Source organism: Ylistrum balloti, unplaced genomic scaffold, assembly GCF_031769215.1.
Source record: "Ylistrum balloti isolate Yb309-2 unplaced genomic scaffold, AGI_CSIRO_Ybal_v1 Utg370042, whole genome shotgun sequence".
Lineage (NCBI taxonomy): Eukaryota > Metazoa > Mollusca > Bivalvia > Pectinida > Pectinidae > Ylistrum > Ylistrum balloti.
The window spans coordinates 1,505,490-1,520,669 of NW_026782099.1; the positions used below are offsets into that span (position 1 = coordinate 1,505,490).

Genomic DNA, 15,180 nt, shown 5'->3' on the forward strand with positions numbered 1-15,180 from the left:
AGGGATACGTGTAGCTGGTTAACCGACTATTGTTTGTACAAATTTACTCATAGTTCGATTTCCAGCGCAGTCTTCCGGTCGTTAAGGGGTGAAAAGTGAGGACACTGTGCTGTTTTATCTCTTCAGAATAAAAATCTTATTTATTATTCAAAGAAGAAACATGGAACCCTATTGTTGTATTTAAAGGCACTTGCTCCACATGCATGAACTTGGTGTATGTATATGTGCCTGACTGACCTTGTAATCTACCTATTACAGGTAATAACTACCTGACGTGTGTGTAATCCACCTAGATGTCAAGGGTTCGATTCCCCTAATGACATTGAAAATACATGGGGATGGGGTTACCTGCCAGACCATTTGAAATTTGTCCCAGTAATTCGGCTCCCTCGCTTAGTAAAAACACCTCAAACGTTTTCATCCAGGCCGTCAAGAGGGATTTATAACATTTGAAATGATTTGTTCTGCAATTGTCTTGAAATAAATGACGTTTGTAGTAAATTTCTTTTTCTAGTAACATTAGTTAAATCTACTGACAAGCAACACAGATAGCGTTTCCACGAATTCTCTCCCTGGTTGTATGTCATCAATGTTATGTTTACCATTTACCTCTAACAACTGGACAAACCATGTTTAATTTACTTCCTTACTTTTCCTGTGTAGTGGCACTATCGATTCTACCGCTTTGTTTTGTTTATCTCCAGTTGAAAGATATACTTGGTCTGAACTTCCAGATAATTGATACATCCAAATCAGAAAACGTTCCGTATAACACAAGTGTAGTTCTCCTTTCATCTGTTTTATCCCACTTGACATTTCGTAATATCGATTTACCCATCCGTGTTTGTCCGCCGCCATGACACCCCCGGTAGAGCGGGTCTATCGCGTTGATTTAGTCGTTTAACGGCCATCATGTATCGATCCAATGATATTGCGATCTATACTTCCATTGATCATAATTTTTATTCCACGTTCACGCATGGGAGCACCTTGGTACTGTTTTAGAGTGCGGGTGTTACGGCCACCCTTCAAGGCAACATAATAAAAAAATATCTAGAAAGATTCTTCAGGATATCGAACGCACATGAAGGTTAACCATAAACACTAGATAATGAGTAGATGCAGGAGAGTGAGGTAAACGTGGTTTAGGAAGGTACCAGCAAAGCAAACGTGATACATATTGATTGATAGCTTATAATATTTACCCACAAACATCCGTGAATTTCCCACGGTTGGTCTTAACAGCAAAGTATTGGTTTTCGTCTTCCTATTTTTTCTTTGTCGGAAATATTATATTCCCTAACGAATCAAGTTGATGAGCGTCTTTGTGACAAGATTATGATGCGGACTGATATGTGTGCCAAGACAAAGAACGCAGCATACTCTCCAGTATTTATTGATATCAGTTGCTTCTGTTCAAAGGGAAAACACAAAACCAACGTGTTTTTGCAAGGGCCTGTATGGAGAGGGCCCTCATATAGATATTAGTTTTGCTCCCCTCCAACTTCCGTTTGAAATGGTAGAGGATTCGGTCCGTACGTATATACGTTACAATTACTTGTCACCGCTCTGAAAACTTGCCAGTAGGATTTTTACGAAACTTGATACAGAACAAGTGTTTACTGCTTTGCGTACCCCGAGTTCTTTTATTTCCAGATTTATTGTCCTCTGTTAATTTCACCCACTTTTTTCATTAGAGCTCTTACAAGTGTATTCCTGTACGGGATTTCGCGACACTTGTTACACGAATTCACTATGTGAATATATATGATATATCGGAAAAGTTCACGTAACCAGCGCGCCCTTCTTTCACTCAAATTACTGTATTTTGTCAGACCTCTCACAAGTGTATCTATCAACGGAACTTCATGAATGAATGCAGCAAATTGTTATCGTTGTATTGTTTTTACTTTAAACACGTTGAAAAAAAAAAAAATTAATAAATAAATTACAGCTTAACGACGAAGAATCATGAATAAATCCACTAGAGCCAAATTTTCAAATTTTCATACAAAACATTATAGTCCTTGTCCTTTCCTAATAGTTGTATTTCTCTTAAATGGCATTCCAATAAGTTACATCTCATACTGTCACATAAACTATACAACATTTCCAGGGGGTTCGTGGCACTGTGATGCATTGGTACGTGGAGGAATTATATTGGGAATAAATGTACTGTTTTGAAATTTTCGGCGGCATGTCAGTTTTTTCCTTGTAGGTAATGGTATCTCTTATCAGGGGTTGCGAGAATTTCAAATCAGGAGACTTGCTAAGGAGTTTGTCAATATGTTTTTCCAGATTTTGTTGGAGATCTAGTGGTATTTTATCTACGTATCATTGGTCTGGGGTTTTCTTGTAGGATTATTTAATTGTTTCGTCGTGAAAGTTTAAATGAAAAACATATCTATCAAGACTTAAGACGATAGACTACATTTCCCAGCATTGTCGGCAGCCAATGTTAAATGTGATACTTGCTTTAACAATATGAAATTCGGAATTATAGAAATAAGTCAGTCATTTACCAAGTGTTCATCTAAATGGTCAGCGTGGTTACCATGGTTTGTTAACACGTCATACACCAACACAATGGTGTCACGTGTCGGATGTGTGCAGACCAGTGATCGATCCACCCTAAGTTTTCTTGCACACACGTGACTGCATCCATCATATAAACCATGGGTCACTCGATGAATTGAAATCAAAATCACTTCGATAAAATACACTTCGTTAAAGTAACAATGAACAATGCCCACTTTGTGTCCAATATGAAATCTGGAGCTGTATCAATGTAACGCTGTATCCCTAAAGAGTCGTTCATGACCCCGCGATAAGACCTCAAAACCCTTTAATTTCTTCCGCTTGCTAGGTTAACCAAAGTGTTCTCAAACGGAGCACGAGAACACTCATATCTTGTCATCAAAGTCAATTATAGGTGAACTTGGAGTGGATCGAAGTGCCATGTTGGAAATGAAGACAAAGAACAACACAGATTTGTAGTAAAACGCCAGGGTGGTATTTTTAGATAGCGTTTCAAGGTTGGCAAAATAATCCATTCTGGTTAAAGCAGCCATTACAAAGGTCAGGTGACACCAGAATGACAGTGGTGTACTAATGAAAGGTGATTGTCATTAATAATTCCGGCTTGTTTACTGCTTCAGTTTTAGCAGATCTCAGGTGCCCTCTGTGCTGGATTACCGGGTTCATTATGAGATCTGCCTAGCGTGATGGACTCTACAGAATGACGTGGAGTGCGCAGCAAGACAGTGGGTCTGACGAACTTTTATTGAAGTAACAAGTACAATTTGCACAGTTCCGGTTACAAATGTACATCGCCTACCCGAACTAGGAAAGGCAGATGTTTCGGTTTTACAGATGTCATGTAACAATGACGGGTTATATGAGCCAACCTCTGACATTACAATCGTCGTCTATGTCGGCTTTTGGGTAAATTAAATAAACGTCAGTTAAGTGTGATAAACTCGCGACATATCATTGTAGTCTTGTAAGTCTGATGCGTTAGAGAAAATCACAGATGTTGGTTTAACGACAAGCAAATCATCAATTCCAAATCGTTGATATGATTTATTCATTTAAACAACTATGAAACTATCAGATTTTATAAACAATCTATTACCGATGTATTTATACATAAAAGAGCATTTTGTCACACTGTAATATTTGGGTTTTAAAACTATTCAGATTAAAAGTTTATCACCGGTGCAGCGACCTGATAAGAAGCGACATTGAGCATCCGTAACTATAACCACGTACTGTCAACAATTAATCAGACGTTTGTGTGATTTATTGGTGTAATATTAGATAAACATCGACTTGATCTGTCTTAATGTTACAGGTAAATACCGTACCTGCTATTTAATACTATAATTGATGCTAAGACAACTGTTTACGGATCCCATCACTAAGCCGGTTGACATCTAGGTAACTCATGTTCTCTACTGTAGTTCAGAATTCATTTGTTATCTGTTGTGAAGGAGCAATTGTAATGTCAGCAGTAACATGGACTACTTGTACAACTCTTAACCAACAGTGCGACTTGTCCATTTTTTCGTTGCGTTTGTGCATTAGGTGTTTCAGATCATAGTATTTTTATAGGCACCTTTGGACAACATAGCTTTTCGTTGGAAACACGGGCGTTCAAATGTAATATATCAGGATAGCAACGTCCCAATTAAACGATATGCCCCTTTGTACAGTTTGCGATAAAAAATTAAAAAAAGGGATCATTAATGCTTCTCACTAAGTGTCATTTACGAAGTTTAATTCATTGTTTGGCTCTACTGTGTAAAGCTCAAATGTGCTATTTCTGTGTCTTCGGCAATCTTCGGTTTTAATGACTGAACGAGTCAGAAGGGTTTAACATTAAAGCGTGCAATTTTGAGCAAACGATACCATGATATTTGATAACCAAATTGTGAATGATTTTGTATTCTTATTTTCTTAGAATAAATATTGACGCCCATAACGAACTAGAACGCAATTGTTAACTCAAACGAAATCCAAGTAATCTAATTATTGACTTTTAAACAATACAAGCGTGTCAAAAATGTATGCTTCTGTTTACCTGATGACTTTTCTGGCAAATTATTCATTAATTGGTTATAAACGACGAAGAAAAACTTATTCAGAATCATGAACTTCTATATTGTATCTGTTCAGGCCAATGAAAAGTGTGCTTTTATCACTTGATGATGGATTTATAATACAATGCAAACTTTATGTCTGTCAAAAAAAAAAAAAAAAAAAAACAAAACAAAACAAAAACAAAAGCAAGAAAATACCGACATATTCAGATTCAAAACTCAAATTCAATAAAACAAGGACTAAATATTAAGAGTACGATATGAGTTTTACCGCTCGTCAAAAGCATGAATCATTGAATTCAACGATAAAGACAATATGTTCAATAGAATATAACAATTCGTTTTAATTCAATCTTTGCGAAGGAACTTTAAAATATTGATTTTTAAAAATATATATATATTAGGTTTTTTCATTCACCTGAAGGACCGAGGATTCCAAACAGCAGTTAGTGGGAAACGTCTGCAATTTTTCTCAATTGAAAAATAATTTCTATTAAAATTTATAAAACATTTCGTAACTAATATGTACCTAACAATCTTTTGCAGAAGTTATACATGTCATTGCTGCAGGTAAAGATGGAATCGGCTTATTTTATTTAGATATAACATTTAATGAACAAGATACAGACTTCAATTTATCACATTTTCCACTAGACAACTCACCACATAGTATAGAAGAGAGTGCAAACAAAAGTGTGTGATTTAGGAACTTTCCTCCAGAATATCCATTGTCATTTCTGATCTTATATTTGTATAACATATGACTTGTACAAAGAATTCTGTGGGGAAGTCTGTACTAGTAATTTGACTGGCCATGGATTCAACTGATCCATCGTTCACTATATTGATTAAGATATGCATTTGTGAGTTTACTATCTTTTCTCGTTTCTCTAAATGACAAAACTATTTCATACATATCTCCCCTGGTAAGATCCATTTTACTTCTGATCTAATGATAATCCCCCTTAATTTAATTATCCCTTTAGGGTAGTTCTCATAGTATCTATACTCTTAAAAATTGCTCTGACTTTTGTTTTTTCTTAGATTTTTTTCCGGACTGAATATTGAATTGTCTTACCTGGAATATCCAATTTAAGCATTTTTCATAAAAAAAACTTTCTCATTCTTAGTGTAAGACCTGTTTGTATCTGAATCCTGGTCATTCATAGTGTAAGATCTCCCGACATCTGAATACTTGTCATTCATAGTGTAAGATCCCCTGTATATGAATACTGTGCAAGAGTAACCGGACTCAATTTTCATCTTGTCTATAAAATCAGTATAAAGAAGTTGTGAATTTTCACTTGCATATTCCGTCTTCTAACTTATTGAATTATCAGTGTTATATTTTATATCACTATCTGTAGAACGTACATATATCTCATGATATCAACAAATGGTCTTGTCTACTACATTTCCATTGGGACCAAAGCATGTATAACGATTTTCATTTGGTTTTGACACCGTCGTGTATTTATCAAATAAAGCTCATCCATCATGTCTACATTAGTTTTGTGAGAGTTAACATTGTTTTCTCTTTTATCATGATGATTGTCTTTAACAGAACATTGTACAACAGTAAAATCTGTTCTTATAACTTAGTTCTTCAATTGTCTCGTACCGACTGTGATGTAGGTCTGCCATTGTTAGGAATACATATAGCTACAAAAGTGAGCTGGTTTTGTTGCCATATCTGATATCATATAGTGACCAAGAGGGTCTATGATGATTTTATATTTTTCACATTCAATGGTATTCTTAAATGAAATTTTCCACATCTCTATTTCTAGCGTTAAAAAAAGCAAATCATTATAGCCCGATTTCTGCCTTCACTGTGACTCTTCTTTGCTATTGGTACCAACTAATACCATTAACTCATACCTGTATTTACTTTTCCTGTAAACATTAAAACTATCATTATTTACGTACTGGCAGTCCTATGTAATTAGTACTAGTCATAGTGCTATCATATATCTACAATGGCAACAATCTACAGTGATAATTGGCATTTTGTATAAATGCAGACACATGGATTTTATTAGTTGACAATGTGGATGTTTTTCCGTCATTATTCCCCTCCCTAATTCCTATGTGTGATCTAATAGTTGTTACTATGTAACACTATAAATACCACAGCAGGTAATGCTACCTTACGAGTTTGTGTGACGACCAAAAACGATCTACTAACAGATGTTTAATACCAAAAGACCATTAAGAAATATTGCTAGGTCTGGTGGTTAATTATGTACAACCGAAATTCCAGAGCCATGTTCTAAAGTTCACATCACCTTACTAAAGACAGAATTACGATCCATGTAGGATAAGATACGAGCTATGATGTTACATTTGTCCACATAACCATTTGGTCTGGTTGGAAGAGCATATTGTTAATTTCTGTTTCTCCCATCTTTGGAGATTTAATCATTACAAGTCAGCCGGTCAGTGTTACCCAATTTTTCTTTTATGTCTCTGTCTGTCCCTTAAAACACTAGGTCCCATTTCCCTCCCCATAGTTCCAGAGCAAGGGAGAGTATAATTTTCTCCTGCAGTCTTCTATTTGCGTTGCCCACAAGATTAAGATAATATTCTGTGGCACCGACTGTCTTGCTTATTTCGTTCACTTTCGCTTCAGCGACAGATCTGAATTTTGCTGTCCTTTTCTCATCCAGTTACTGAAAATACTTTGTGTTAAAATCCTTTCATTCATGTACACTTGCAGGTTTAGGTAGCATTTTTTTTCACATGTTTGACAATATGCTTCTAGCCGTGTGATTGACCTTAATTTTTAATTACAAGTACTATTAATCTGATAACTGTCTTGTATGTTTTTGTGAAATAATCTTATATTAAAATTGATTTGACAAAATTCAGACAAAAACTTAATAATCAACAATTTTTTTTTATTTTCTTAACAGAATACAAAAAATTCTAAAACCTTTTTATGAAATTAAACGCTTGAATAAGAAAATCACAACTTATTCTCAAAGTCATGTGTCCCTAGCATATTCCGGGTATATACAGCCTATGATCTTGCTGTTCATTCCATTCAGAACAAGGGAAACTTTTGACATAATATTTTACGCTAAAGGTGTGCATTACAGGTATAGATCGCAGTATAATTGTACCTGTAGAGATATACGGGTGTGTGATACATTGTCTGGGTACACCACTCCCCGATTTATCACCAACTCCGCATATCGTGATCATTTTTTGCAGAACGTTTTATCCTGTTATGTAAAACCCCGTTAATACCACCATCTGTATATGATATGTTACCTGTAATTTGCTTATATTGATTATCGAGAATTGAATACACATTTGGTTAACCAGCGTCTGTATTTTACTACAGCTCAACGTTCAGTTGTTACTGTAATTCTTTAGTATACAATAAATGTATATGGTATTCTACGTCAAAGTATGTAGTCTGCTCAATGACTGACAGATAAGGGTGGTATGTTCTTTGGAGGTGTACCACCATACCAGCTGATCAATGACTGACAGATAAGGGTGGTATGTTCTGTTGAGGTGTACCATCATACCAGCTGATCATTGACTGATAGAAAAGGGTGTATGTTCTTGGGATGTGTACCATCATACCAGCTGATGAATGACTGACAGATAAGGGTGGTGTGATCTGTGGAGGTGTCAATCATACCAGCTGATGAATGACTGACAGATAAGGGTGGTATGATCTGTTGAGGTGTACAATCATACCAGCTGATGAATGACTGACAGAAAAGGGTGGTATGTTCTGTGTAGGTGTACCATCATACCAGCTGATCAATGACTGACAGATAAGGTTGGTATGTTCTGTGGAGGTGTACCATCATACCAGCTGATCAATGACCGACATATTAGAGTGGTTTGTTCTGTGTAGGTGTACCATGAATGTAATGAAGATGTGTACCATTATTGTTTCGTCGGTTCAATATTTTCTCATCCTAAAATAAGATTTTTGATGCTCTGTCAAAACATTGGTATGTATCCAGCCTCCAACTGGGTATTCCCATATGGGGAGACGATGATCTTCCTTGTGATACAAATAGTAATATAGAACTCGCTGTAGTCATTTATTAAATCAAATAAGAGGTTTGATATTAACCAGTGGACAGCTACTGTAACCAGAAACCCCACCCACCTGACCCTCCTGTCTCGTTCTTTCGCTGCCACTTCGACTTTTTTCATTAGTAGTTTGTATATTTGAAATTTTGCCATCACGTTATATCTTTAGGTATGTATTGTTTTGGCAGGAGAGGGCCTAGTAAGTCCCTTTGGTTCTGTTTATTTGAATCAATAAATATATTTGAATGAATGATCAATGACCAACAGATTAGGAAGGTGTGTTCGGACCTCTGTCATCTACAGGATATTTAAAATATCGCCGTCAGAAGTCCATTATATGACAGAAGCGTTTTCCTTTCTCCGTGTTTAATTCAAGCCACCTGAAAGCAGTCTTGTGAATGGTAGAATGGAAATAATCAACATTATTTATATAACTGAGGTTTAATGAACGTTTCATCAGAAAATTGATAATGCTTTCCGAGAAATAATTTTCTTTCCAATAGTCTACTTATCCAACGTTTATAACACGAAGTATAGATATCGTCCTGGTGATGTATTTAAGAACCATCGTACTGGTAACATATCATCCATGGCCCCTGTAACTTGCGTGAGTTTCAGAGAACACTTGGTGACATACTGGTTACGTATCGTCCATGGCCCCTGTAACTTGCATGAGTTTCAGAGTACACTTGGTGACATACCGTCCATGGCCCCTGTGACTTGCGTGAGTTTCAGAGAACACTTGGTGACATACTGGTTACGTATCGTCCATGCCCCCTGTAACTTGCGTGAATTTCAGAGAACACTTGGTAACATACTGGTTACGTATCGTCCATGGCCCCTGTAACTTGCATGAGTTTCAGAGTACACTTGGTGACATACCGTCCATGGCCCCTGTGGCTTGCGTGAGTTTCAGAGCACACTTGGTGACATATCATCCATGGCCCCTGTAACTTGCGTGAGTTTCAGAGCACACTTGGTGACATACCGTCTAATTGTCCAACATTGGATGGACTGCCGGTATGAAAACCTTATGTTAATGAGAAAAAAATCATTAATTTGCTGCTGCTGCTGCTATTGTATGTATTAGTGGAACAGTCGCTCGAGGCAGAGTCGCGGATGAGAACAGATTAAGAGAAAAAAAACATAATCGGCTTCATATTACATATTTTTGTTACCAAGCAACACATGATGAATTAACAACGAAATCATATGAAGAGTGGTAATGAATAGCAAACAGTCGACTTGTTTATAGTGTAGTGATATGAGAGAAGAGAGCTTCCATTCGGTCACCTCGACTTGTTTATAATATATTGATATGTGAAAAGACAGCTACCATTCGGTCAGCCTCTTTCCTTTCCACATAGTGCTATCACAATTACATCTATGTCAATATAGGTGTAAATAAAAACTACTTCAGCAGTAGTGTGCATGTTTGTACTAGGAGATGAAATGATAAGTATACCAGGATTAAGATACGACAAAATAAAAACATTCCAAGACTGGTTGATGGTTTATATAGAAAGCACCTGTTTTTCTGTGAAAATAATTAGACCTTATTAGCCCCAATATTCTTCTTTTTTTTTAAATTCGAAGTTCTGATGGAATTGTTATATACAGCAAAAGAATTTTAAAAAGGAAAGTATATGAAATTAAGATATATTTTTGAATTAATTTTGAATCAGTTTAAAATTGATATACAATATACACAGATATATATAATATTCAATTGGTTATTTTCGTGATTTTTCTCTGGCCATCTTTTATAGTAACGTGAAATAGCTGACATGACAGTAATATCCACTCAAAATAAGGCGAATAAAAACACTTACCAAAGGAACATGTTGTGACGGTAGTACGTTTTTGTTGTCACACACCAGTCGTAGAACAGAAAAGTTCACGTTTGCAACAAATCATTGTGCAAAATCTTACCACAAAATTACTGAAATTTTGTTACCTACGGTAATCCGTTTTCATCTGAATGTTTAATAATGTTTTACTTATTAACGCTAAAAATGTGTTCCCCTTTCTAGTCAGATCCTTGTGATTTCTCGTCTATCAGTAAAGCGTTTGTTAAATCTGGTTCGTTTTGTTAATGTTTTTATTTGCTTGTTTTTGTTTTTTGTTTTTTTTTTATTTCTTTTTTTTTGTTTTTGTTTTTTTTTAATTGTTTTTGTTTTGTTTTGTTTTTGTTTAGTATTTAAAAAATATTCATAGTGCCAAATACTAAAAGTGCATTTGCGAAAAACAGATCACGTTTTATAGCTCTACTCAGATGACATAAGAGTTGAAGGTTTAATGGGTAACCGACGACATCACCACTCACCACAGCATCTCATTTAATATTCAATTATGTATCCCAGACGTTATATGTAATTCGCCTTTTAAAACACAATTTATGGAGTTGTACGTTGTCGTCTCATGATCAGTGTACTTTTGGGTATATGATAATGTCTATAGATGTATGTACAACAGTTATATAGGCTCTAACGTATTAAAGAGTAGTTATTAGCATTGTTTACAATGTTTTATTTCTGATCTAATTACAGATAGCAGTTTTCTGTTGGCGAACGCACGGATCGTGGAGTATCCTATTGTATATTGTAATGATGGATTCTGTAAACTCTCAGGATATAACCGAGCGGAAGTCATGCAGAAAAGTTGCACGTGTAGTTTTATGTACGGTGATTTAACAGACCAAGACACAGTTCTAAAAATAGAACAGTCTTTTGAAGGTGTGGAACAAGAACAAGTGGAGATTCTATTGTATAAGAAAAATAGTAAGTTCCTGTTATTTTTCATCTGATTAATTTTACTTTTCATGTTTACCAAGAATGGCATTTTGTCTATTTATAAATAACAATACATATGTGTTTATGTTCTGTCTGTTTATGAATAACAATACCTGTGTGTTTATATTCGGTATATTTATAAGTAACAATACCTGTGTGTTTATATTCGGTATATTTATAAGTAACAATACCTGTGTGTTTATGTTCTGTCTATATATAGATAACAGTACCTGTGTGTTTATGTTCTGTCTATATATAGATAACAATACCTGTGTGTTTATGTTCGATCTATATATAGATAACAATACCTGTGTGTTTATGTTCTGTCTATATATAGATAACAATACCTGTGTGTTTGTAACAATTACCTGTGTGTTTATGTTCTGTCTATATTATGTTCTGTCTATATATAGATAACGTGTGTGTTTATGTTCTGTCTATATAATACCTGTGTGTTTATGTTCTGTCTATATATAGATAACAATTACCTGTGTGTTTATGTTCTGTCTATATATAGATAACATTAGCTGTGTGTTTATGTTCTGTCTATATATAGATAACAGTACGTGTGTGTTTATGTTCTGTCTATATATAGATAACATTAGCTGTGTGTTTATGTTCTGTCTATATATAGATAGCTGTGTGTTTATGTTCTGTCTATATATAGATAACAGTACGTGTGTGTTTATGTTCTGTCTATATATAGATAACATTTGCTGTGTGTTTATGTTCTGTCTATATATAGATAACATTAGCTGTGTGTTTATCATCTATATATAGATAACAATAGCTGTGTGTATATCATCTATATATAGATAAAACAATAGTTTTGAGCTGATTTTCTACCTATTTATGAAATAACGAAAACAATACATGTGTGTTTACGGTCTATTTGTTCATTAGTTAAAATATACCTATTAATATATATGTATCTCAACAAATACGAACGAAATATGTTTCTATGTAATCCTTAATAAGAGAATATTTACAAGTTAAGGTATAGGCACAAATGAAAATCTGTCAGTACACTTGGGGTTTTCATCGATGGGTTTGACTCTGGGGATTAAATTACTTTCTTTATACTCTAATACCACCAGTATGTTATGTTTATTGAATTTGCCTGCGATAGAAATATATAATGAATTAACGCTAAGAACCTGTAAATCACTGCCAGTTGGTTACATATATGTCACTTGTTTAACATTTGCCATTAACCAGTAACTTAACAGTAGTTGAAAATTTCCCATTCTGGGGCGATTTTATTAGTACGGAACATTTTTACCCTAAACGAAGAAAGGGTATGTTAGAGTATCGTTACGGCGACTGGTAAGTCCCTGAAACAATGTTTTATTGTCTGAATTTCATAAATAGAGTTCTCTTTCCCTCATTTTTATCATTTGTCTTTATAGCGATAGGAAGGATCTCGAGGCGTTCTGTTAATGGATATTTCTTAATAAAATTTCCCAGAATAACATACAGAGAATAATATACTTATATTTGACATCATTAACCTAAAAAAGTATATCAAAGTCATATAGCTACCTTTCAGAAGCCGTCCCTGCGTTTAAGTCGAGCACCATTATTGCTAAGTGTTAAGACACACTGAAACATGAACAACAGGCCCTAGCACTTTGTAGGCGTAAACAGTAATACATGTAAAACGACAACATGTGTTTTTATTTAAAAGACAATACACATACTTATGTAAAACGGTAATACATGTTATTTTTACACACAATATAAATACTTATGTAAAACGGCAACACGTTTTTATCTAAAAGACATTACATATACTTATGTAAAACAGTAATACATGTTTTTATTTAAAAGATAATACATATGCTTTTGTAAAACGACAACACGTGTTTTTATTTAAAAGACATTACATATACTTGTGTAAACGGCAATACATATATGTACTAATACAAAGCGGTAATGCAGGTACTAACGTAAAACTGTATTATATGTACTTTTGTTTTCATCCTTTAACCTTAACAATACCGATTGTTCAGTAAATTTCGGAAAAGTTTCAAAATGATATGATCGAATATATATCCTTTTCGTTTGAAATATATTCTTTTGAAAAAAGATCCTTTTACAAATCAGATGCATGTATAAACTGAATGTCTTTCAACACTGTAACTATTTAACATAGAACTTGTGATACAACTGTCCAATAATTTATTTTTAAAAATCTCTACAACTCTCCACAATGGCATTGTCCAATGGTTTATAATGCATCCGTCCCTCACCTGGGGTCGATCTTATGCATCATGATTTCGTCACTATTGTGCTCTCCCCCTCTTCTCTCTCTCTCTCTTCTGCCACGTCAAAGAATTTTTCGATGCTTTTGTGCAATGCACCCTCATCTTTTTCAACAGAAATATGTATTGTCATAAGTTGGAGAAATAAACCAATTATTTCTATCTAATTCATATATTTTTTATTTCATTCATATTATTTCTTGTGGCAAACAATTCGAGAATTAATATAACGTGGAATATCTATATCATTTTGGTATACTGGTGCATGGTGAAAGCGTGTGGTGTTAATTCTGCATATTACTTTTTTCCTTTTTGGATCTCCTTTTTGTCTCTCTTATGTCCTGCTTTGTCTTTTTTCTCTTTTTAATAGTTTCCTCTTTGCTCTTCTTCTGTTTGAAGTCTACGTTTTCTTGTTATAAGATGTCTGAAACACAAGTACTTATAGAGCTCATCTTTGATTACCCTATTTCTTGAGTTACTGTCCTGTATTATATACGCCAATTGGATTAAAAGACCGCTGTTCATTAATCACTGTCACATGAATTTGACCTTGTTTGCAAGAACGTCAGGGGAACTCTGAAGAAAGTGTCGGGTTCCTACATATGTATGTCTAGCCTTTTCCCTTTCTTTCATTTAGTTGTGTTGTATTTAGATAACTACATGGTATGCATTGTTGAGAGTATTTTTCCCTCATAATTGTTTGTTACAAGATTCCTTTTTATCATCGATATTTGACTTATCATCACGTGCTCCTTCAGAAGATTTTGTTTGTATACGAAAGAGACATTTATACCACGAGACAGGTTTCATAAACATTTTTGTTTCTGTTTTTGCTGCAGACATAATTTTTTACGCATTTTCCACGTTTCCTGTGTAAGATGTCGATGAGTGTTTGTGCGTATTGATCAACGAGTTTCATTCTTTCTACATTTTTCTTCCTTTTGTCGACATAACTCTAAAGCTCTTTTTCAGATGCTCGTTTCTCGATATTTTCTTTTGGCATTTGGCTCAACAGCAAGCAAGATTGGTATTAATGTGAATGGTTTAATAAATATATATATCACTTCATCTTCTGCATCACTCGGCAGATATAAGACAAGCATACGTATTGTTCTCACCTGTATTGCTATACCGCATCAAACATGAATGAACTGATCACAGTTAAGACGCAGTAAAATAATTATATTGATCAGGTTGGGCTTGATGTATTGCCTTATTATCATATATTTTTTACAATGAACAATGTATCGTATTATTATCCTTTCCAGTGACTTGACAACAGTTTTAGCACATGAAACCTTTATTAATTTTATTCATCAGCAATAGCGTGATATATTAATATTTCGCCTTTTTGTATATATACAAAATATACATATATATATACACACATATATATATATGTGTGTGTGTGTGTGTGTGTGTGTGTGTGCGTGTGTGTGTGTGTGCGTGTGTGTGTGTGTT

General features: G+C 34.6%; 1 protein-coding gene across 1 annotated transcript in view; it reads left to right on the plus strand.

The window, feature by feature from the left end:
* LOC132549170 (potassium voltage-gated channel subfamily H member 1-like) overlaps window positions 1-15,180 on the plus strand; it is a 66,631-nt gene that overhangs the window by 32,807 nt on the left and 18,644 nt on the right. The window contains exon 2 of the mRNA XM_060213089.1: window positions 11,213-11,443. Within this exon, the coding sequence (XP_060069072.1) occupies window positions 11,213-11,443 (231 nt within the window). The remainder of the gene's footprint in view (window positions 1-11,212; window positions 11,444-15,180) is intronic.